This window comes from Cavia porcellus, unplaced genomic scaffold, assembly GCF_034190915.1.
Source record: "Cavia porcellus strain 051 isolate PalLab524CR breed Dunkin Hartley unplaced genomic scaffold, mCavPor4.1 scaffold_5, whole genome shotgun sequence".
NCBI classification, from domain to species: domain Eukaryota; kingdom Metazoa; phylum Chordata; class Mammalia; order Rodentia; family Caviidae; genus Cavia; species Cavia porcellus.
Window position 1 is genome coordinate 17,063,133 of NW_026947488.1, and position 24,756 is coordinate 17,087,888.

The 24,756-nt window shown below is 39.3% G+C and overlaps 1 protein-coding gene across 1 annotated transcript; it reads right to left on the minus strand.

Moving 5' to 3' along the window:
• Positions 1-73: 73 nt before the first annotated feature.
• Ywhab (tyrosine 3-monooxygenase/tryptophan 5-monooxygenase activation protein beta) lies at positions 74-23,606 on the minus strand. The gene is made up of 6 exons (XM_003467677.5): positions 23,398-23,606; positions 7,568-7,870; positions 5,209-5,332; positions 3,599-3,762; positions 2,350-2,445; positions 74-1,907 (listed from the first exon to the last, which is right to left on the minus strand). The coding sequence occupies exons 2-6, from the start codon at positions 7,865-7,867 to the stop codon at positions 1,851-1,853; spliced, it is 741 nt and encodes a 246-aa protein (XP_003467725.1). The 5' UTR covers positions 7,868-7,870; positions 23,398-23,606; the 3' UTR covers positions 74-1,850.
• Positions 23,607-24,756: the final 1,150 nt, after the last annotated feature.

The following is a 24,756-nucleotide window of genomic DNA, read 5'->3' on the forward strand; positions in this document are numbered from 1 at the left end:
CCAGAAACAAGTATGATCAGAAATAGATTTGGTAGTGACAGAGATGGGGTTAACACATCAATTCACAAGCAACTAACTGATAAAATTTTTTTATTTTGCTTTTGAATTTTTACACTTTTCCTGATTATTCCATGTAAGGTGAAACTAGAACTGTTTAAAAGACATACACAAATCTAGTACATCAATAACCAGGGAGTTTTCTTTTTTGCTATACTATTTCACAACCACGGGTGTGCTTGCTAGGCAATATAACCATCACAGAAGCAAACGTTAGGCAGAATACTGGTAAGGAAAAACAAAGCGAAGAGCTACCAGATATACAGACAGGCTTGGTTCCACATTCACTACTGCATTTTCAAGCGCCAAGTATTAACTGCACATTTTTGTTCAGCTAGAGAGGAGGGATTTTTTTTTGTATTTTTTTCCTTTTTTGGTTTGTTTTAAATCAGTGCATGAATTCTTTTCTCATTTCAGCAGATGAACAAACAGATGGATGCTACAGCTACATGGAATGTTGAAGGTACAGGGGCGATACTGTGAGGCTGAAAGGCCTGGGTATTCTTGATTCTCTCCATGGCAGTGTCCATAGCACTTCCCTGCATCATAGGGCCTTGTTGAGACTGAGAACTGAGCTGAAAGAGTACGCTTGGAGGATTTAGAGACAGATGTAAGCATTATTAGGGTTGGTTGCAATACAGGGAGAAATCATGAATATTCAGAAAAAAATGTTTTTGGATTCGGGTCATGGTGTGACTGAAAAATAAGTGTGCTGGGAACTGGAAGACAAGGCCGGAAGCTCTTCAACAACCCTTTGAAGCAAGGCCTGCTCACCAACATCTCTCACCCTGTCCATACAGTACAGAGAGTGAACAAAAGACAAAGAGAAAATTCCAGAAGAAAAAAAGTCCTTCTTGGACATAAAGAGGGAAAAGTTAACAGCCAAAAGGACAAGGGAAAGAATGTTGCAATTTCAAAATTCAAATGCTCCAAGCAAGGACAAACTCAAAGACTGAGTACTCTTCAAGAGAGAGCTGGGCTCTGCAGAGCATTGTTCTTCAGGGTGTTATCCAGCAAACACAGGGTGGCTCTTTCCCCCATCTTTAGCTACCTGGTAACAAGGAAAATAGATCTCACTCTTTCACAAGTTGCAAATCAGTAACATTCTGCCATAGGAAAGGGAGTTTAGCAACACATGTTATAGGGGCGCTGGACCTTTTCACCATGTTATAACCAGTTATCTGCCACAAAGGATTTCAATTTCAGGCTTTGAGTTTCCTCAGAGGAAGACACTATAGACGGTTTGTGGTTATGAACTTTTGAGTGGCAACAGCCCAAACTGGTCAAACTGTAACCTGAACCACAGCAGAATTTCTGTGAATTACCATTAATCTTGGATGCCAAATGTTAAGTGCCTCACTCCAAAACCAGCATCACAATAAAATCTATAACTTTCTGTACAACTTTACAACAGAATTGTATTTTAGTGACTATTTTGATATCAGATTAAACTTTTCAAAAAGTTATACATAATACATATTTTTCTACCAGTAAGAGTGCTGAAAATTACAAAACCCCATTATCACAGTGTTCAGTTTTTAAAAATTAAACAGTAATCCTGTCAATGTTAATCAAAATCAAAACTTCAAAATGCTGTGGCATTTATGTGACCAATCTGAGTTTTAGATTGATACCAGCTGTTTATCCCATGGACCATTTTTGCTAGACTGAGGCTGTGAAAAATCGAAAAGTCGACATACGAATTTTTTTCTTTTTCTTTTTTTTATCACACAAAGGGATGTATGTGGAGGATACAGAGTGACACTGGAACAGATTACAAAGCACAACAGATATTAGTTTTCTCCCTCCCCAGCATCTCCTTCATCGCCCTGGTTTTCCGACGTCCACAGCTGCAAGGGAAAAGAAAAAAAAGCTATAATTAAAGGAAAGCTACTAAAACTTACTGGTGGGGTGAGATAAGATACAAGGTTTGTATCTTATCTCACTCAACTACTGGAAATTCCTCCTGCATTGCTGTAGTAATGACTGCCAAGGTCAAAACACCAGCAATGATTTAGAACTAATTTAACAGTTTATAGAGTTAGCCATATTTTACACGATACAAAGTCTTCTTGAATCTTAGATAATAGTTTTTTTTGTTTTGTTTTGGTATTTTTTTTTTTTTTGTCTTTTTCCTTTTTATTGGTACCAGGGATCGAACTCACGACTGCCTGCTTCCAAGGCAGGTGCTTATGCCGCTGAGCTAAATCCTCAGCCCCAATCTTAGATAATAGTAACTATTGAGTAGATAAATAGTAAAGGGACTATAAATACTCCACAAGTCATACTTACAGTGAGATTGTCCCTAAGTAACTGCATGATCAGTGTGCTGTCTTTGTAAGACTCTTCATTCAGTGTATCCAGCTCAGCAATGGCTTCGTCAAATGCCTAAAACAAACAACCATTAGCAGGAAATCTACAAGTTCTCTGAAGTGAGTTTAGCCAAACTTTTTATTAACTAATAAGTGATCATTATTTCTCTTGTTCTACAGTACTTTTGAAGAACTTACGCTATTAACACTTCTTTTGCTAATTCTTTCAACAAGTACATAATGTACATTTATAAAGCACCAAGCAACAATGACAAAAATTCCTAGATTAGAACTGTTTTACCTAATGAGCAATCATTATATTACTAATTGTGGCACATTTATTTTAGGCAAACTCATGGAATTCTTTTTTTTTCTTGCCGTACTAGGGAATGTACCCAGGGCCATGCTCATTTTATTTTTTATCCTGAGACAGGGTCTTGCTGTAAACTGCTCCATGCTGGGCTCAAACTTGCAATCCAGTGCTCCTGCCTCGGCCTCCCAGAGTGTTGGGATTACAGGCATAAAGCACCATGCCCAGCTGCAATTTTTTGACTACTAAAGACAATTCTAGTAATCCTTTAAAAAAAAAAAAGAAAGAAAAAAACCTTCAAAAATTCTAGATACAAAAGACAATAAAGAAGAGTGAAATTTTTCACTAAACCTGATTTGATTAAGTGGACAACTTTGAACAATTCATTTTAGCCACCTGTTTCCAAATTAAAAAATAGGAGCTAGGAATTTAGCTCAGCAGCATAAGCGCCTGCCTGGCAAGCGTGAGGTTGTGAGTTTAATCCCTGGAAAAAAGCAAAAAAAAAAAAAAAAAAAAAAAAAAAAGAGAGAGGAAATAAAGTAAGTCGCAGTACACAAGCTGAAAAACTACAAACATGTAACCTACAGGAAAAAAAGGTCTGATTTCTTTTGTTTACATAACCATAATCTCGTATCAGAGTACAAACAAGAATGACAATATAAAACCAATGCAGACAGATTGATAAAAGAACAACAAATTAACCTCACCTAAAATTTTCTATCACCACCCTCAAAAAACAGTAGTCAAATCAAAGACAGCAGGTGTTGAGAAGGAATCATGAAGTAAAAGTCTTTCTTTCATAAGATACCCCCCAGAAAATAATTTTTAAAAATTCAAGACAATGAAGAATAAAAATAAATTATACTAGAAAGCACTGCACTGTTTTCTATGAAAAGAAACCACATAGGGTCCTTCTCACCGTTTTTGCCAGGCTGCAGGCCTTTTCAGGAGAGTTCAGAATCTCATAGTAAAAGACTGAGAAATTAAGCGCCAGGCCAAGTCGAATTGGGTGTGTAGGCTGCATTTCTTTCTTACTAATTTCAAATGCTTCCTGGTAAGCCTGCTGGGAGTTTGACACAGTGGCTAAAAGAAAGGTGATAAAAATTAAAGGTTGCATCACACACTAGATTCGCTATCAAATTATTTTAACAAACTAGGCTGAAGCACATGACCCAAGCCTACACCATTCAATTAAATGTCTGTTAAATGTTTATCTTAAGTACCGTACACTGTATTAAATGCTTTGGGAGAAACAAAGAAAAGCTAAAATATATATAGCCTTATATATATTTTAATATTTTATATATTATAAAATATATATAGCCTTATACGAAAGAAGAAAACACTTTGCTCCAGTGGACAGAAAATAGGCGTTACAGTCAGCAAATCCAAACTGTACTCCCCAACTTTTACTCACTAGGCATGTGGCCTTGTGGCTTGGAACAAGTAAAAACCTCTATTCAGAAGTCACACCTTCTTTTATTAGAAATAAAGGCAGCTGCCCACCTGTCATGAAGTTATATGAGGATAAATAGGACTCCTAAGTATTTAAAACACAGTAGGCACTTAATGTAGGCTACAATTACTACCCTATTAGTAATCCATGTGATAAAGAAATAGTGGTTTTATACCACAAATACAGTAGATCTCTTTAATCTGTGCAATATGTGTTCCAAGACACCAGTAGATGCTTGAAACTGTGGATGGCACTGAAGCCTGCATAACTTTTTCTATACACACGTACCTCTGGTAAGTTTATGAATTAGGTGTACTAAATTAAAGTTAGCTAGTTACAAGATAGAATAACTATAAAAAATATTGTAACAGAAGTTTGCATTTTGGAGTCAGTAAAGTAAGAGCTGTCTGAACAAGCACTGTTGACACAATGACAGTCCATGTGATAATCGAAACAGCAACTAAGTGCGCAACAGGCAAGTAACATATATAAGGTAGATATGCTGGGCAAAAAAAGAGATGATTTATCTCCTAAGGAAGACAACATGGTATTTCATCCATTACTGACAACTGTATATTTTAAACTTATGAATCATTTATTTCTGACTTTTGGGGAGGGGAGGTACTGGGGATTCAGCTCACAGCCTTGCGCTAGCAAGGCAAGCGCTTATGCTGCTAAGCTAAATCCCCGGCCCCGCTTCCCTGGCCTTTTTCCTGGAATTAGCCATTTAATATTTTCAGATCATAGTTGAGCTTAAATAACTGAAACTGGAAAAAGGCAAACCATGGTTAAGGATAGACTACTATAGGTTAAAGTGTTGCTTCTAAAAAGAACTACCAATCAACCTCCAAATTACAAATTACAATCAGACAGTTAATGCCCTCACGGTTTGCCCCTTAGATACATCTTGATTTGTCAACACCCATGACCCTGTCCATCACAATGTTATGGCCTTTTAAGTTCTGCTTCCTGTGATGTAGTATTAGAGTGAACTGACAAAGAAAAACTTTAAGGTCATTACAAAAGAAGCCTGAGGTTCTGTTGTTGATCAAAAACTTTTAAATGTTACTTACTCTGTTTATTATCTCCAGATGCCACCTCAGAAAGATACCTAAAATAATCTCCTTTCATTTTCAAGTAGAACACTTTACTTTCTGGTTGGGTAGCATTGGGAATAAGGTATTTGTCCAACAGCTCCTAAAAAATGATTCACATTGGTAAGAATTTTGAATCCTTCACAAGGTGTTAAAATCATGTTTGAGATTTAAGGTACGCACTACCACTACCAATTTTCTTTGAAGACTTTAAAAAAAAAAAGCAAAGCATTTTTCACCCAAGTCACTTGTTTTAGCTTAGGTCGTAACAGCAGATGCCTATATTCTTCTGTTAAAAGTCACTTTCAACATCCATAAGGGATTTAACTACAATACAGCTAATTACAGTGCAATATTAGGAAAAAACAATGATGCAAACTACACTTGGAACATGGAAAGGCTCTCAAAAGAAACGGTGAAAAACCACATTACAACAAGAAGAGAATTTTAATATTAAAATACCTATGTGCACATGAACACAAATATACAGGGGGAAAGCCTGGAAGGATTATATTAATAACGTTTTCTTGGTGATAGGATTAGAAGTGATTTTTTTACTTTATACTCTTTTGCCCTGTCCTTTAGAAAAGAAAAAAAAAAAAAATAAACATAAAAACTTCTGTAATTAGAGCAAAAAATTCTTTCTATGCTGAGAGGATAAAGGTAATAACAGAACAAAACTGCCAGAACTAAAGTTTTTAATCAATCTGACCTGGGAAGAAACCCCTCCTCGGCTGCTTACTATTTGTATCCACAGGATCCTACTTTATCACCCTGAGCCTCAGTTCCTTGGTTGTACAATGGGGGACCACAATGGCCTCCTAGAGTAGTTATCAGGACAAATAAGCTAATGTACAAAAAGTGCTTAACACGTTGTCTGGCATGTAGTAAGCACTCAAAGAATCTAGTACTATTATTAATAATAAATTCCTTTAAACATTTATGCTTACAACAAAAGTAGTTCTGAAGGAGTCCAAGCTTCGTATACAGAGCAATATTTTCGAAGAGTTGTTTTAGAATGTGGCATCCTGAAAAACTGGTTAAGAGGCAGTAAGTACCATGCTCTTCTTCACATTCTTTCAGATGCTCTTAAAAGCTGGTCTACATTTCAGGAATTATGGAACTTTCTCGCCCTTGGAATGCATGCCATACTTCATTTGAATACCAGATGTACCTAACATTCAGGAATTAGTGCACCATTAACAAACCCCCAAATGACCAACAGGTAACAAGTTTAGCCATGACACACTTATACCCTCTATTAAAAAGAGAAGCTCAATGCAATGCTTAACTACAAGAGGATTTAACCAATCTGTAAGAAGATGCACGAGGCAGCAGTGGTTTTGATATTCTTTGCAGGTAGACTGGGTGTAACTCATTATGGGTAGGGATGAAAAGTACTGCCTCACTGCTGACAAGCTTTATACTGGTTTTCAAAAGAAAGGTGTCAAGGGCAGTAAGCAGGGGGGAGGCAGCCAGCAGGGGAGGAGACAGATCAACAATTGTGAATTTCTTTTCCCTTCAAAGCAGCCCTCACCTTCATTTTTACCTGATTTCACCTGGAAGAAAAAAAAGTTTGAAGTGGGCTCATGATGTGAGAGAAAAACATTAGGATCACGATTCGTCCTAAAATATGCAACCCCTCCCATTCAACCCTCTACTGTGGCCGGAGGAAATCAATCACCTAACTAGAACTTACATAACACAGGAGAGAAGAATCCCCTTAACCTTTTTTTTTAAATCTTTTTCGTTTTTTATCGGTACCAGGGATCGAACTCACGACTGCCTGCTTGCAAGGCAGGCGCTTATGCCACTGAACTAAATCCCCAGCCCTGAATCCCCTTAACCTTTGATTTGGCTTTGGAAATGCATGCTGAACTTAAGGGATATACCTAACTTTTAGACAAAAATAGGACTCTACAATATGAACATGGTCAGAGAGGCTAAAAGGCAACTCAGCTTTTTCATTCTGCCTCTTTTGGAGAGATGTCACTACTCAGACAACTATATGGAATAGCCTATCTGGTGTTGTACCTAAAATTCTGTCTGGCCTCTATTTCTGAAGAAGAGATGGAGGAGGGATGCTGATTAACTGTTCCTGTTTTGCATAGATCTTCTTGATAGGTGAGGAAAATACCCTAGAAGTGATAAATAATGTCTGATCAAGCAAAGAATGAAAAAAAAAAAAAAACATTATATGCTTAAAAATCAACTGCAAATGGTTTGTGGCTTTCCAGTATATTCAGAAATCTCTCATAAGCTGTTTGAGAGTCTACAGTGAAACATTAAATTAATACTATTTAGCAAATCTTTGAAAGCAGAAGCACTGGCCCCTTACCAGAACGTCATTGCAGATGTCCTGTAGCTCCGCCTCTATCTTCTCTCGGTATTCTTTGCCCATCTGCTGCTTCTTTTCATTCCTCTCTGTTTTCTGTTCAATGCTGGAGATGACACGCCAGGAAGACCGACGGGCACCTACCACATTCTTGTAGGCAACAGAGAGCAGATTCCTCTCTTCATTGGAGAGTTCGTGCCCCTGTTCAGTGACCGCCTTCATGGCCGCAGCCATATCATCATAGCGCTCAGCCTGCTCGGCAAGTTTGGCTTTCTGTACCAGCTCACTTTTGTCCATGGTCATTCCCTAAAATAAGAGCAAGAGAAAGCGAATATCAGACGTCAGGATCCATGAAATGCACTGTCAATCTCCACCCAGGTCATTTGGATAGAAGCTTCCCTGAAAGCAAAATACCTAGTCCCCACTGTCATCAACAACACTGACTATATACTGAGTGCCTTGGTGTCGGGTACTTCACCACAGCCTTTCAGTTATTTTGCTCAATTAATTGTCACCGCAGTTGTACAGGGTGGTGATACTCGTAACAACCTCTCCCTCATTTTTAGAGGTAAAGAAATGAAGGCTGAGGCCAGGCGTGGTGGTGCACACCTGTAATCCCAGCACTTGGGAGGCTGAGGCAGAAGAACTGCTGCAAATTTGAGGCCAGCCTGGGCTACAAAGTGAGTTCAAGGCCAGTCTGAACTGCATAGTGAATCTGTCTGCAAAAGAGAGAGAGACAGACAGATAGACAGAGAGACAGACCAGAGAGAGGGAGGGAGGGAGGGACGTTAAGTAGGTAAGTACCAGTGAAAGTAGAAAAGGATAGAAACAGACTTAAGATTATCTACCTGTCCTTAGTGTTTCATTTTTTCCACTCCTCTGCGCCTCCCTTACACACAGACAACACTGAATAACAGTTTCTGTAAAGATATAGGCTCACTATATGTTCTTTAAGTGCTTTCAGTAAGTATCTGCTTTTTAATATGACCCTGCTCCTCTCTCACTGTCCAGATTAACCAGTTCTGATCAATCTGTTTTCTCCCATAGTACAGGGAAAATACGTTAAGTACCACACTTTGATCAACCTTAAAACAAAAGCTGTGGGAGGGAGCCATCATTATCTTATTTGTTGCAATAGATAACTTTGTTCCAAAGGCAGGCTGCAAAGAAGAGCTTAAAGAGCCGCTGATGTGAGTTCTATCTAGCATCAGTTCTGATGTTCAGTAGTGCTATGGTCTCATTTAGATCTCTTAACTTAAGCACTTCAGTTTCCTTGCTAGAAAGTAAAAACATTACCAACTCTCTCAGTGGGGCTCTTGTGAGAACAAATGACCTACCAGGAGGCACTTGTACAGATTATTTAGGTATAGGCTGCAAGAGATAAAAGTCTACAGGATGCATAGCCATGAAACAAACCATAACAGAATTCCTTTGAACCACGAGTTCCACTTACAAGATTTTCGGGGGGGGGGGGGGGGATAAAAACAACATTCTCAATGACTTCAGTTTACAATTTTATCTAGTCCTTTATATTATCAATTAGTAAATACCTCTTCTTTGCCTCACCCCAATCAAGTTTTCACTATAATAATCATCATTGTAGAATGCAATAAATCTTAGATAATATATAGCATAAAAATTACAAACTATAGGGACTGGGGATTTAGCTCAGTGGCATAAGCGCCTGCCTTGCAAGCAGGCAGTCGTGAGTTCGATCCCCCAGTACCGACAAAAAAGAAAAAGACCAAAAAAAAAAAAAAAAAAAAAAATTACAAACTATAAATGTTTACTTTTGGCTTAAATTTCTACATATTCATAGTATGTGCCACCAACTAAAAACATGCTAATACCTTCAGGTTTAAAAAAATGAAACACTGGGCCGGGGATTTAGCTCAGCAGCAAAAGCGACTAACTGGCAAGTGCAAGGTCATGAGTTCGATAGTAGTAGTAGTAGAAACACTAAACACTAGCAGCATTTTTAAAATAAATTCTTTCATTACTATATACATGTATACGATTCTAAAAATGATTGAAAGTTTAAAAATAGAAAATATTTTACTTCTAAAACAATTTGCTTTAAAAGTCATTTTTGTATTCTCGTAAGAAAATTCTCAACAGAGACCTATCACATGGAAATAATTTATTAAATAAAGTATAATGATACAACATAAACTAAAAATCCAGGTAATTCAGAAAGCACTGATTCTCCAATTCAACTCACTTTTTTCCGTATGGCTTATTATCTAAGTCACACTCAGAGCTGCATCCTATAAAGGTTCACTAACTTTAAGCTTACACTCAGTGAAGCAAGTCTCATCTTGATCCATCTGACATCTTCACTCACAACACCAGAGTAAGACTACAGCAGACACAGTTATCTTCGTGAAACACTCCGTTTGCTTCTTCCCTTGCCATTAGAAGTTAGATAGCAGTTCTGCCCAGTAATGAGCAGGAATGCTGCGGCTCCCAGGCTGCAACTGCAGAAGTCCTATGTAGTGTCCCAGCTCTATTACAGCGGCAACCTAAAAAGCCGTGTATTCTAGATGGTGCAGTCACAAAACAATTGACATTGTCCCAGCTGAGTGCCTGGGTGACTGTACACTGAGCGCTGTTTCCTGTAGATTTGCACTGGACATGTTTGTTGGCTTAGGCCACTGAAATACTGGAGCCACGTGTTACCACAACATAACCTAGTGTACTTTACATAATAACACTATTAATCACCTTACAATTATATATGGGTACTCAATATACCTAAGTTTCTTGACCATTAAAGTGTTTGGGATCAGGATAGTATCTCCATGTATTAAAAGCCCTACTTCATTGTTCCGAAAAGTGCCAAGCACAACAGAGGTTTGTAAAACAACTTTCAAAAATTCAACAAGTATAAGAAAACATCTAGCCTGTGAACAAATACAAAGTGGTCACTTCAAGGTTAACTTCAAAGTTCATAAAAAAGCACTTGTGCTTTTTACCTATGAGTAATTCCTCATAATAAAGTTCTGGCCAAAAGTCAACTCAGGGTTAAACCATTTTATTTAGTATTTTAATTGAGTAACAAGTGAAATACTGACATTGCTAAAGGATGCAGCAGTCTTCAACCTTATTGGCATCCAAACTAAGCACTCTCGCCCCTGCGCTTCTTACGCATGGTTTTGCGTTGGGAGCGGTGACTGGGAAACTGAACCCACAACCCACACTTCACAGGCAGGCGCTGTGCCACTGAGCTATATCCCGGGCCCTTCAAGCATTTAAAAGTTAACTTATACTTGGAAAAGTCCTGATTGTTCTTTGGAACCTCCCAAATGTCCTCATCTTATTTCCTAAAATAAAACATGGCATTTCTGATTTGGGGCCAACTATTTCAAGCTTCTTTTGAATCATCACAAGGGTTCTTGGAGATGGGAAACCATCACCATAGAACTATACTGCAAAGCTTTAAAATAACTTGCATTCATCTATCTGTTTTACAATTTTTAATTACACATATACACAGAAAGAACTTAAAATCCATAGCTAAATACTCTAGTGCCTACTGCTTACATAACTTTCAGCTTATATAACACAGATTTTGAAGCATCTAAACTAATTTCAACAGGAAATGGGTTACACAACAACCAGCAGTTTGGAGGAAAGCAGCAGACAAGGGAGAAATGAAACTGTTCTTCTTTCTACATCTCCAGCCACTTTCCCATCCGTAACCTTCCCCTCTTCCTTGCTTTCAGTCTCTGAATTCTCCCGAACCCCTTCCATATCTTTGCTATCAGACTTATCTTAAAGTCCTAATCACATTCATTTTTGCTCAAAATTTCCCTGCTCCAGACAGTACAGTGAGATTTCCTGTAGGCAAAAGCCTGCCAAACTACCTCCCCAGACTTCCCACAATATGCTGCTGCCAAAATGGTTGTCTTCCACACACAAAGTGTGCTCTTCTGTCCTGCCTACCAGGCCAATCCTTCTACCTGGAATGGCGTTTCCCATTTATTCTCAATACATTCTTCAGAGCATAATACAAGTGCCGTCTTTTCCATGAAATCTTTCTTAAAGCTGAGTTGTGTAATTCAAAACTACCAGTCACAGTATGTCTGTTCACTTGAAATGTAACCAGTGGCACCTGCTGAAATATTCTGGATAAAAGTGTTTGGTAAAAAATTCTAATTTGGCTGGTCCGATGGCAGTGGGTTATCAGAACTTATTAACATTAGTGTCACTAAAGTTGGTATACCACCCCCCCCCCCACTGCTAAATTTTGTTTGTAGGGCCAGGGCCAGGGCCTACACAAGGTAGGCAAGCACTCCCCCGACCATTTTTACTTTTTGAAAAACCGCATGTGGTTCACACCTATTTCTAATGGACAGAGGAAAAATGTCCTCATAAAGCATTTCATCTGTACCTATCACAGTATCTTGAGATATTTCGTCAGTACTAAAATTATTTGTAAATATCTCAAGTTCCTTCCTATACCATGGGCTTCTTTGGGACGCATTTCCCTTAACATCCTGTACATAAATGGTATGAATAAAATATCTGCTGAATGAATCGATCCTGAAATCAAAGATAAAAATGCAAATTTTGGTAACATTCTCTCATCCCTCACATAAGACAAAGTCTTCTTCTGCATGAGCACATTAAGTCCTTGTATTTGTACCTCATTCCCTGTATATCTGGCACCTTATTTCAAAATTACTCTTCCTAAAATATCTCTTTAGTTATGCCTTCACCTTTATTCAGTAACTTTCAATAATTCCCTTTTGGTTACTTCACAAAGTCTAAACTCTAGCAGGTTTTCAAAGTCCTTCAAGCTTGGCTCTTCCTTACCTGTTACACTTTCTCATCCTTTATTCTCCAACAAGCACCTTTCCATCAGGCTGGACATCACTGCATGCCCTAAACAGTGCTCTAACACACCTGACACTGTAGCTCCCTTCTCGTGGGTGCTCTCCCATATATAGTATACTTTATGCAAACCCCATCCATCCATCTAGGGCTACAGCGTCCTGCACATGACTCAAATACAAATCATTACACAGTACACTCACTCTTTATGCTGTTCTATCTTACACAGGATGAGAGCTGTTTTACAGTTTCACACATGGGCCCTCAGAGGAAAGCTTTACATGTGCTTCACATTTAATTCCTAAAATCTCACTAAGTGCAAAACTTATGCTCAATAAAAATGTTGTTTATTGATTACTGAAAGAAACAAGAACAAAGCTACCTAGGTGTATTATAGCAGAAAGGCCACAGGACTGTGTCAACACAATCTGCTACTAAATAGTAAGAGCTTCTTAAACCTCAGTCTTCCAGTTTGTGTAAGTGAAGATAACAAGATCTCCCTTCAGGAGATTTGCTATAAACAGAAGAATTGAATAGTAAATATGGAAATTATTATTTTAAAAATGCTTGTTGCACAAACTTGAAGTACTTTATTCCTTTCACAGAACTTACACATCCCTTTTTTTTGGAGACAGGGGTCTTGCTATGTAGTTCACGCTGACCTTGAACTCAATGTGTAGCTGAGGCTGGCCTCAAACTTGCAATAATCCTCCTGCCTCAGCCACCGAGTGCTGGGATTGCAGGCATGTGCCATTACGCCTGGCTTATTGTGAGACTCTGAATGAAGGTCCCATCAAGAAAATATTGCCAAGAGAGCCTTTATTTGCTTCCTAAAATGCTTTACTCTTTGTCATTAGGTCTGGCGTCAACACAATAGAGTTAAGATGCAAAAACAGACAAAGTCATTAGAGGCTACAGGACAGTTAGCCCTTTAGTGAGCCTAGGGATACATGCCTTAGCCTATTTTGGGAAGACACTGACACACTTGAGAACAAGCGTTCTCAGGCACACCCACTTTATGATGATCAATGTCACCTGCAGAAAGCCAGAGGATTGGGAAGCATCTGCAGAGAAATGCACAACTTCCTTAGTGAAAAGCTGAACACAGTCTAAATACCCAACAATAGGAAAATACGCTTAAAAAAAAAAAAAAGATACGCACACAATAACACACAGAAGGTGTAAGAGTGTATGGCTATCAAAAAAAGGGATTTAATGTCATCCAAAAAACGTATTTGAGACCTTCTGAAGGACTGAGAACAGTGGCACACACCTGTAATCTCAGTTACTCAGGAAGCTGAAGCAGGAGGATATACATTAAAGGCTGGTGTGGGCAATTCAGCAAGACTATCTCAGCAGTTTTAAAAGGGTTGAGGTTTGTCCTGGGGATTTAGCTCAGCAACATGAGCACCTGCCTGGCAAGCGCTATGTCATGAGTTTGATCCCCAGTACCAAAACAACAACCAAAAAAACAGTTGGAGTTGAAGCTTAATGACAGTACTTTCCTACATATTTAAGGCTCTGGGTTTAATCACCAGCACTAAAGGTTAAAAAAAAAAAAAAAGTAAGCAAGCTCCCAATGATGGGAGAAGAAAGGTGTGCAATATTTAAAACATATTCCTTTAAAGGACATTACAAACATGATTGGAAAAGTTAGCCCAAATGGCTAATGGTGACTATCACTTCAGTACACAGTATCTCTCAATGATAACATTTTTAAAATTGTGCTCTCTTATTTTGTTCACCTTTGTGAATTTTCTTCTGGTATGTAATTATTTATTTAAAAAATGGGGGGATGGAAATTGAACTCACAATCTCCTGCTTGCCAGGCAGGCACTTGTGCCACTGAGCTATATGCTCAGCCCCTTTAAAAAACAATTTTCCTCCTGTTTCGCCTCTTCACTCATAATACAGACCCGGCACAAAGCGTGGGTAAGGGGTGCAAGGAGTAGCTTACTCTGGCTCTTCTTTCTTATAGTTAGTGCTAAGTACCAGGAAGCCAAAATATTTGTTTTCTAAGAATAATTTTCAAAATAAAAAGCCAATGATGCAGAGAAAACCGCTATGAAAAATAATTCACACAATAACAAGATTTCCTTTAACAAAACCTTAACTCAGAAACTCAGATGACAAAACCTGAAATAACTGACCCAGCCCTTCTATTTCAATTTTCTGCCTAAGGAATAATTGTATAGTCAGGTGAAAACTCTGAGAAATCATTTCTAGGGCAGACATCCAAGAAACAAAAGTACATGACTATCACTAATATCTATCTATTCCATCCACCCATCCACCCATCCTTCTATTCTATCCATCCAGTCAGCCATCTAAAAAGCACTACAAAGGAACAAAAGTTTAAGACAGTTATGGCCTTCAAAGGCATTAAGTTTCATCTGCATTTTGTTTTCAAGGAAAAGAGCATGTTTGATTCCAAGATAAAAAGCTTTGAGTTTAGTAATATGTTAGAAATTTAAAAGGAGGATTTCATTATATATTACATGTTAGGAATTACCCAATCTTTCTACAAAACATGGTGGGATATTTTTCAGAAAAGCTGTATACATTATAGAAATTAAGCAATTCCCCTCATATTTTCATCTTACAACTTCTCTGAATCTGTTTTCTCAATGTTAATAGTAGACATTAATAGCTATCAAATAAAATGATGTAAATCTAACATAGTACTGTAGATGTGTAATCCCTGAACTTCAGGAACCAGAGGTACAAGAATCTCAAATTTGAGCCCAGCCTAAGTAACTTAGTGACTGTTTAAGACTGTCTCAAAAGAGGAAGGAAGGAGATAGCTCAGTATAGAAGTTCTGGATTCAAAACCCCGATACTTTAAAAAAAAAAAAAAAAGATGCCACACATAAAATACCTGTATCAGAACTGGCACCATGCACAGGCAGAGAACCAGATACTAGCTCTCTCTTGTGAGTCAGCACCATCTGTGGACTGCAGGGAAGAAGTCAAGAAGAAGCTAAGAGCTCCTGTGAGTCCACGCCATACACAGGCTTGACTGAGGAAGAACCAGATGCCAGCCCATTCTGGTACGAGGGCAGGGAAACAAAAAGAGCCAATGTTTCCTCCACCCCCATGCTCCAGAAGCAAGCAGCTGATCTGGAGAAACACAGGCTGTTATGATAGCTAATAAGGTAAAACACAACTTAATGCTTTCGTATTTCACCGACTTTGTAGGCCTAAAGCAAGTAGTCTAATCATCTATTAAGAGGTTAACTATACACAGTGTAGCATACATGGGAGAATCTCCTTCCGAAGGTGGTAGCCAATTGTGATCTTATTTCACAATCCTGTATCCTCATTGTTTTTATTTGGGCTTTATTTTACCTTGTTTGATTTTATTATACCTGATGGCACGGCAGCTATTTCAAAGATAGCAAGATATTATGGTAGCCATTTTGGATTTGCGATTATCTTGTTTTAAAGTCCTGTACTGCATTCTTTATTTTGTTTTATTGATTCTATTCTGTTCTGTTTTGTTTGATTTCACTATGTCTGAAGGTATGAATAGCTATTTTAAAGACAAGAGGCATTATGGTAACCATGGTTGATCTCCTATGATCTTATTTTGAAATCCTATGTCACTTACGTGGTCTTATTTAGATTGGTTTTATTGTTTCATTTTGCTTGGATTTATTCTCATTAAAATAAAATTTAAAAAATAAAATAAAATGCCTGTATCAGCAGTGGCGAACATATAGTGTATGTGGCAAAATAAAATGCCTGTATCAGTGGTGGCAAACGTATAGTGCATGTGGCAGTTTGTATCACTGAAAACTAAAAGGTTTACCATCACCTGTCTATACAGTTCTACTGGTCAGAATAAAGGCTGACACAGGCAAATATTCTTACTCTTAAGCTACTTTACAAAACTATAATGCATATAATCCAACGTGTACTGCAAAACTACAAAATGAACACATTACCAGTATTCTAAGAATTTTTTGGATTATTCACTGAGGAATGCAAAAGAAACACAAGTAGCACAGTCCTCCCCTTGGAGAGCTGACATCCAATGGGAAAACAAAAGAAGATGGCATGTATTTAAGGGTTATAATACTTCTCCTTAGAAAAATAACAAGCTAACATACACAAAGTGGCTGAATTTAAAAGGATATGTGCCCTTAATCCTATCATAGGAGTGGTACAGCTGTACAGGACAGAAAAAGGGAACTGCAAATGGTGATACGAGAAACAGATGTTCTATGAAGAAAGCATATTTATGTTTTTAGATTGACAGAAACTGCAAAAGTGAAAGCAAACACAAAAATGAGACTAATTATTGGAGGAAACTAACAGGAATAGCTTAAAAATCTAGACTCAAAAGATTCACTAGGCAAGACGGTGGTACACACTTGTACAGTAATTCCAACACAAGAAGCTGAGGAAGGATTATGAGTTCCAGGTCAACCTGTACATAGCAAGACGTTGCCTCAACAAACCAAAGCTTCAATAGGATGAAAACTGTTAATTCTGAACAGCATTCACAAATGTATCATTCCAAAGCATCCACAGTACCATAAAGTACAAGTTATAACACTGAAGTTATTCTGAAGGAAAAACATGCCAAGTATTGCAGGAGGGACAGAGAAAGTCAGTACGAACAGTTGGTTTGTGGGTGTAATCCAGAAAAAGTTAAGTACTCCTGGCTCTCAACAAAACTACTCACTGGAAAACACCTACTCTGAAAATGTGTGCCATTCTACACACAAAATTTAGAGTCCTGTAATAAATTTAATTTCATTCAAACATTTGCAGGTTATTAGAAACAGCATATCTGAAATATAAAGTCACAAGATTTATGTCCAATGAACAATGGATTATAAGGGAAACTGAACCTCTATTTCAAAACCCCTTGGTTCTTTCAGACCAGTTGTTAGACATCATTGCTAACAGTGTCCAACTGGCTAATTGAAATTTAAAGAAATGAAATGTTAAGCGATTATATCCAAGGTTGCGCAATGTGAATCAATCACAGACAAGACAGTTCGTTGATCTTATTTAAGTGATCAATTGGAAAACACAGTATGTTAATCCCACCAGCATCTGCAAGGGTTACTTGAATTCTGTCTCAGTGTTCTCATCCACAAAATAGGCAAATCTATTTCATAGGGTTCTTGTAAGAAGTGAATCTGCTTGTGATCCAAAACCTTTAAGTGTCTGGACTCTGTGAACATTCAAACAAGGGGTGGCTACTGTACGCTGCACATAAAGTTAACAAATGAAAGGTCAATGAGTAAAGGGACACTTACTATGTACCTCATTTTTAGGCTGCTTCCTAGAATAACTTCTAAAAGCAAAGCATATATCATTGTACATACACCTTTCTGTAAAACCACGTTTATCATCGTTTCCGGTAAATGCCTTTATTGGCTCCCATACCAGATTGTGAGTTTAAGGTAGGAATCCATCCAAACTTTTTATCTTTAGACACTCAATATGTAGCATAATGCCTACCACATTAAATATCAAACTATTTGATCAACTGATATATTTTTTAAAAGTTAACAAGCCAGGAACACAGCTCAGTAGCATAAGTGCCTGCCTGGCAAGCATAAGATCATGAGTTTGATCCTTGGTAAAATAAATAAATAAAAGAAAACAAAGTTGTTATTTTTCACATGAAAAGAGACAGGTAATTTTAAAATACTGACCATATGTGTGGTCTTAGGCTCCTTTGTGAAGCGCCTTCTCAGCTCTAACCAGAAGACATGCTGTATTTTCTGACTAGAACTTTTCATTATATTTATAGACTCAGAGTTTCACTAAGTCCATGAAATACTTTATATCCATCTGCTTCATTCAAATTCTCCATCTTCTCTTAATCAATTATCTATGCAAAAAGCTAAACTGGCTAGGTGGTACAACAAATAGCAAAAATACCCTGCATGGTCTGCTTAATTGGGCAAAGCACTTACGGATTTGTAGCAATGCATTTAATCCTAAACACACCCTAGGAAGTAGGTGACACATCCCCTTTTAGAGAGATGACATGCTTGGGGTCATACAGATGTGAAACCTTCCTTCCTCAATGTCACACAGTCCTCCTCAAGATCAGTTATAATTCCCAAGGCTTCCTCGCGGAAAAGTTAGAATTGTCAATTTTCTTGAAGAATCATGCAAAATTATTACAGAGAAGTTACAGTATATACAAAAAAAACTAATTAAACTGTCAAAAAGCTTTAAGGTAAGGCTATCTCTAAGGGCAAACAGTAATAAGGGATGGGGCTCATAGCTATTTTTGCCTTCAATGTGTTTGTCCTGGTGAAGGCCATTTAGAAATAACTCTTGTTGAGTCTCTTAGAAAAAAAAATGAAATAAACAACCAGGAAAGGAAAAAGTTAAAGAATCAGCCAGAATTCTTTTAAAAGAAAGTCAAATAATGTACAATCTCCTGGAGTAACTCACTTTTATGAAGCTATTACTTATTTTCACCTCACAAGTATTAGAAAGACTTAACTACTTCTCTGAGAAGATATTTTGGTACAGAAAGTAATATGATTGGCTTTTAGCATACATTATGAAAGAGCCTCCTTAAACATTCTCCTTCAAAAAAATTTCCTTGAATTCCAACTTCAACTGTTTCTCCATCATGACATCACCGAGACCACATTCATGTAGAGATCAAGTTAGGTCTATGTTTAAAGTTGTTGTATACAACCATAATTTTCTCCTCCAAATAGTGTGAATTGTCATCTCTTCCTAGAAAAATTTAAAAATCAAGGAACTTAAAAGTCTCTTTACAATGGAATTTTGGTTCATTCTCCAACATAGCCTTATATGTTTGATACCTCTGAAAGAATAGGCAGCATGACAAGATGTAATAATTTAGAATTTCTCTTAACTTATTCCCTCATCTTCTCCCCCGCAAAATACAGAGAAATCTACGTAAATTTTATGATAAATAACAATGATAATAATGACCAAAAAAATTTGTTTTTTGGTCTTTTTGAGACAGGGTCTCATTATGAAGTTGAGGCTGGTTTTGGGCTCAAAATGAGCCCAGACTGGTCTCGAACTTGCAACAATCTGCCTGCCTCAGCCTCCCAAATGTTGAGATTACAGGTATGCGCTACCACATCTGGCTCTATAATGACCAAACTCTATTAGATAAATCATCTAGCGTTGTGCGTCACAAAATAACTACTGAACTTTATTCCTAGGATGAAGCAAGTACTAGAAAAATCAGATTTTTCACAGCTTGCTTCCTGGTAACAACCAACAGAACAGTCCCCAGAGGCCATAAGGGACCCAATCTTTCCCTACAAACATTCTACCTATCTAAAATATTAGCTAGCAGCTGGGGATTTAGCTCAGCGGCACAAGCCACCTGCCTGGCAAGTGCTGGGTCATGAGTTTGATCCCTGGTACCAAAAAAAAAAAAAAAAAAAAAAAAAATTAGCTAAAATTTAAGTACATTTACTTCAGTAGGATACATGTAAAGAAAAGTTAGGGATCAATGGTTTTATCACAAGCAGAAATCTTTAATTTCTTAGAGCTAGACTACCCAGTTATGGTTCTTGATTCTAGCACTTACCTTGATCTGTTTTTGTGTCCTTGGGAAAATCACTCTTCTCTGGGACTCAGTTTCCTTGTATGTAAAATGATCTTACTAGTACTTAGCTCTCACTGGCTGTTCTGATGTTACTTCATCAATTGATAAACAAATCACAAAAGAATTCTACAGATTTTTCTATGCTATATAGCACATAAGCTATGCCTAATCAAAATATGTGTGCATACATGCATACAGTAAAAAAATATCTACTAAAAATCTGTTACAGAAACATCGATACTAAATTTGATGAGTCAGATGTTCTGGGGAGAGGTATTCTGCACTGTAGAGTGACCACAGATAACAATTATGTGTTCTGTATCACAGAAAGCTAGAACTTGGAACTTTCACCACAAAGAAATAACACCTAGGCAGGTAAATGTAGTCTAATCTGACTTAATACTCTATTTACGTGCCCAGTTACACATGCCTGCCTGGGAGGCTAAGGCAGGAGGATCACAGGTGCAAAGCCAGCCTTTTTTTATACATAGTGAGACCCTGTATCATCAAAGAAAAAAACAAAATTAAAAAACCCTCACAAAAATATGCCAGGCATAGCAACACAATCTTATAATTCCAACCTCTGGGAGGCTAGCACAGGAGAACCACAAATTCGAATTCAGCCTGGGCAACTTGGCAAAACCTTGTATCAAAATAAAATATGAAAATTAAAATGGTCTAGGGAGGTAGCTTAGTACAAAAGGCCCTGGATACAAGCCCCAGGACCACAAAAAAGAAAGAGAAATGTTTAATGTTACTTAGTAATATGTATAATTGTCATGTTTTTATGAATCAGTAAAAAAAATCAGAGGCTTGGATGCAGTTTAGAGATAGGGTGTTGGGGTTTAATCCCCAGTACCACAAAAATAAATTGATTTAGTTTTTTTTTTGTTTTTTGTTCTTTTCACAACAAGGTCTTGCTATGCAGCTCAGATTGGCCTTGAACTCACTTTGTAGCCCAGGTTGGTGTCGAACTTCCAAGGATCCTTCTGCCTCAGCCTCCCGAGTGCTGTGATTACAGGCATGTGCCATCACATGATTTTGTTTTTTTTAAAAAGTCTGTATCCCAGATGTTTATGTTAACTGAACTTATCACAACACGTAACAGTGCATTATCATTAGCACTGTAGAGATAAGAAAATCTCTCATAAAAGACTGAATTCGCTATATGGAAAATAAAAATTTTATAATACATCAATTTTTCAAAGCAACATATCTACAAAAAGCAAGGCTGACTCTTACCAGAATGTAACCTAGGAAAAAAGAAGTCAATTTTGGTTAAAAAACAAAATCAAAATCCGGCGCAAAGCTGTAATCCCAGCACTTGGAAGGCTGAGGCAGGAGGATCATTGCAAATTTGAGACCAGTCTGGGTTACAAAATGAGCTCAAGGCCAGGCTGAACTATATAGGGAGATCCTGTTTCAAAAAGGGTCCCCTCCCAATCAAAGCTTATGTTCAGTATCTTACCTTTACAAAAAGACCTCATGATAACTGGAGACTGAGTAACTAAGAGCTAGGAATTAACATGCTAAAGATCACTTAACTAGCTAATACTGCAGTCAAGAATCAAATTTAGCTACCTCCAAATCAGTGCTCAGTTCCTGAATTGACAGCCAAATGGGGGAAAATGCACTTTTCACAGCAGCCAAAATCTCTGGAGATTCTGCCTAGGGAACTGGTATCAAGGGAATTTGTTTATCCTGATTTTTAGACGCTGCCGGTCTGATCTATAAGAGCTCCAAATCTAAAATGGCTTCAATATAACACAAGCACTGCCGGATGAGGAGTTTACAGAAGATTATAGGGTAGGAGCCATGCTCCAGGGGCTGACAGTCCATAAATACTTCATACAGATGAAAGAGGATATTCAGTGTGAAACTAGGTGTGTGGTTTAGGTCAAATCACCTCATTTCTCATAAAGATTTTCATCTGTAAGATGGGTGAATGGTTTCTTACCTCAGGCAGAGGCTAGGAAAATAATTCTGCAAATTCCTCTTGCATTTTTAGTCTTCCATTTTGAAGGCCTTGCTTAAAATTTTAACTTGGGTGCAGTAAAACCAATAGGTTTTACACATACCACACTATGCGCTGCTAAACATATGGATCCAAGAAAACGAGGGCTAAGCACATGGGTAAAAAATGACGTGCACTGAAAGCAATCAAAAAGAAATTCACTAGAAACCAAGTAATACTGATACATACAGTGCAAATGTCTAACAGGAAAATACAAAAAGCTGAGTAACCTATCTGTTTGCTTTATGAACTGCTATGTGTGTGGTTACATATGAACAATTAAAAGTGCAGACAATTTTTATATTCTTGTAAGCTTCACCTTTCTCTTTTGGCTGTTGTGGCCTGCTGATTCTCTATTTTCATAACATCATCTGCCAAATTCCATCTCCCACACAAGGCAAGTAAAGTCAGAGCGTGATGCTATCTGGCCTTACCCCAGAAAAGCTGCACTGAGAGCAAGGACTAGAAACACACATTTTTCCAGAAAGGGTGGCAAACTGTCTTACCAAGGTTGCCACCCTTGAAAATCCCATTACACGCAAGTTCTCCATTTGCAATAGACAAAGATGTACCTTCCTCACCACCAGAGAGGCTGCCAAGCAAATTTCACACGGAAAAAAATGTCTATGGGGGAAATTTTGGGTAAGGACACAAAAGGTTCCGTTATTAAATGACGGTAAACACCATGAAACAATATTGCGGTTCTCAGCCTCAGATATCTTTCCCCTCGAGATCCAGCCTGACTCAGTAACCGGTTATAACAAATTCATCTCTTGATTCAAACCTCAACTCTGCCCTTCCAGGGAATTTAGAGTCTTAGCAGGCTTCAAAACCAGTAAAGGGTGATAAAATGGCTTTACTGAAAAGTGGACGGGGGAGACCCTCTCCCCGCTGTCTCCCAAGATTAAACTCCTTACTCATCCAGGGAGAATGCAATGGGAGCATCTGTGCTTCAGAATTCGCACGCCTTTAGTTTTATCTCAATTTCCGGAAACCAGAAGACAAACAGCAGAGGTGACAGGACCCAAAGGGCCAGTCCTCGCTGACCAGGGCGCGGGGAAGGGGCCTCCTGGGAGACGAAACTGGGTAGTGAAGGAAGCGTCCGCGGTCCACCGGTGGCCCGCCAGTCCCTCCCAGCGCACTTCGGGGCCGCACCCCGCCCGCGGGGCAGGGCCGCAGGCGGCCAGGGAGGCCAGGGCTTCCAGGAGGCGGAGGGCCCAGCCCCGGAAACAGGGAGGGGCTGCAGTAAGGCCGGGCCCGCGCTACCAGCGGGCCGCGCGGGGCCAAGGTGGGGGCGCACGGGTACAACCAGGACCCACCCACAGGGCAGATGTCGTGGCCGCCGCCCTTGAAGGGCTCCGAGCTTGCGCCCCTGGGGGCCGCGGGCCGGCCTGGCGCCGCACTCACCGTGGGAGGACGGTAGGGGGCAAAGGCGCTTCCGACAAAGCTGAGAGCGGTGATCGCTTCCTTCCCAAGCCCACTCCTCAAAAGGCAGCGGTGGCGGCAGCTGCAGCGGCGCCAGCAGTGGCAGCTACTCCGGCTACGGAATCGGTGGCGGCGGTGGCGGCGACAGCTCCACTTCCGCTCCGGCCACCGCTTCCGCTCTGGCCCAAGTCCCGCCCCGCCCTATGCCGTCTCCTCATTGGACAAGCGAAGCACGGGGTTGTCTGAACCGCCCAGGAGGAGCAATGACCGCAGGGAAGGAGAAGAGGAGCGGAGGACCAGGCTGCAGCGTGCGGGGGAGGGCTGCAGCGCGGGAGCTAGGAGGGGGGGGGGGGAGGAGAGGGAGGAGGGGAAGGAAGTAGGGCGGGGGAACTAGAAGAGGTGGTGGAAGGGAAAGGGCGGAGCTGGGTGGTAGTCAAAAAAAATGTGTGTGTGTGGAGGCCAAGAGGACTGGGAGATTTTAGCGTAAGAATTGTCCGCTAGCTAGGTTGGGAACGCGCCAGGGCCAGAAATCCCGAGGGTCTTAGGTCCCTGCTCCAACCTGAAAGTAAGCTTAACGTGGTTGGAGGGTAAAGTCAGTCCCATTTGCAGTCCAGAAATGGTTCATCCTTACATTTTCACCCAATCCTTTTCAGTCTTTCTGAGCCTTTAGGATTGCCCTTCAATGGTAGCGAACCCATGGCACGCATGCCACAGCGGCCTGTTTGTTTTCATTGAAAGCTTTAAGAGGTTCATCATCACTAAATGACTTAAGGAGCCACATATCGTAGGAATCCAACACAGCAAAGATTAAAAAAAAAAAAAAAAACCTGTGTATTTTATGTCTTTATTTGACAATTACTCCCCCCCCCCCCAAAGCTGTATGGGAAGTCTCGGGGAAGGAAACAGGCTTCCAGGGCTTCCGAGTCCCATGATTGCCTGCACCATTACCAACAGTGTACTCTCCTGGCAGTTGGCTCTTAAACCCAGCCCTTCAAATTGTCTGAACCGTCACGCCTTCACAGTGTTTCATTTTTTCTACAGATAATGAGTAAGCTTGCGGTTTAGTGCTGGAGACACAGAGCAAGATAGGAAGAAGCCCTGCTCGTGCAGAGTGTACTACGTGGTAGGAGAAAGTGTGAAGTAGGCCTTCGTCATCTCTCCTTTACCCCTGCCTAACTGTAAACTTCTAATTCACCACTCAGCTGTCAACCCCCAACCCCGCCCCCACCGACCGCTAAATGATCTTTTTAAATGTCATGCTAGTTGGGTCACCTTGCTTAAATCTTTTGATGATCCTTCAAATTCAGTAGCTCTGAGTAAAAATCAAGGTTTTTCCAGAAG

Coding starts and splice junctions, on each gene's coding strand:
- Ywhab (XM_003467677.5), bottom strand. CDS start 7,867: ATGACCATGGACAAAAGTGAGCTGGTACAGAAAGCCAAACTTGCCGAG. Junction 5,333..7,567: donor ACATCTGCAATGACGTTCTG/GTAAGGGGCCAG, acceptor ATCATTTTTTAG/GAGCTGTTGGACAAATACCT. Junction 3,763..5,208: donor ATCTGGAGATAATAAACAGA/GTAAGTAACATT, acceptor CCTTTCTTTTAG/CCACTGTGTCAAACTCCCAG.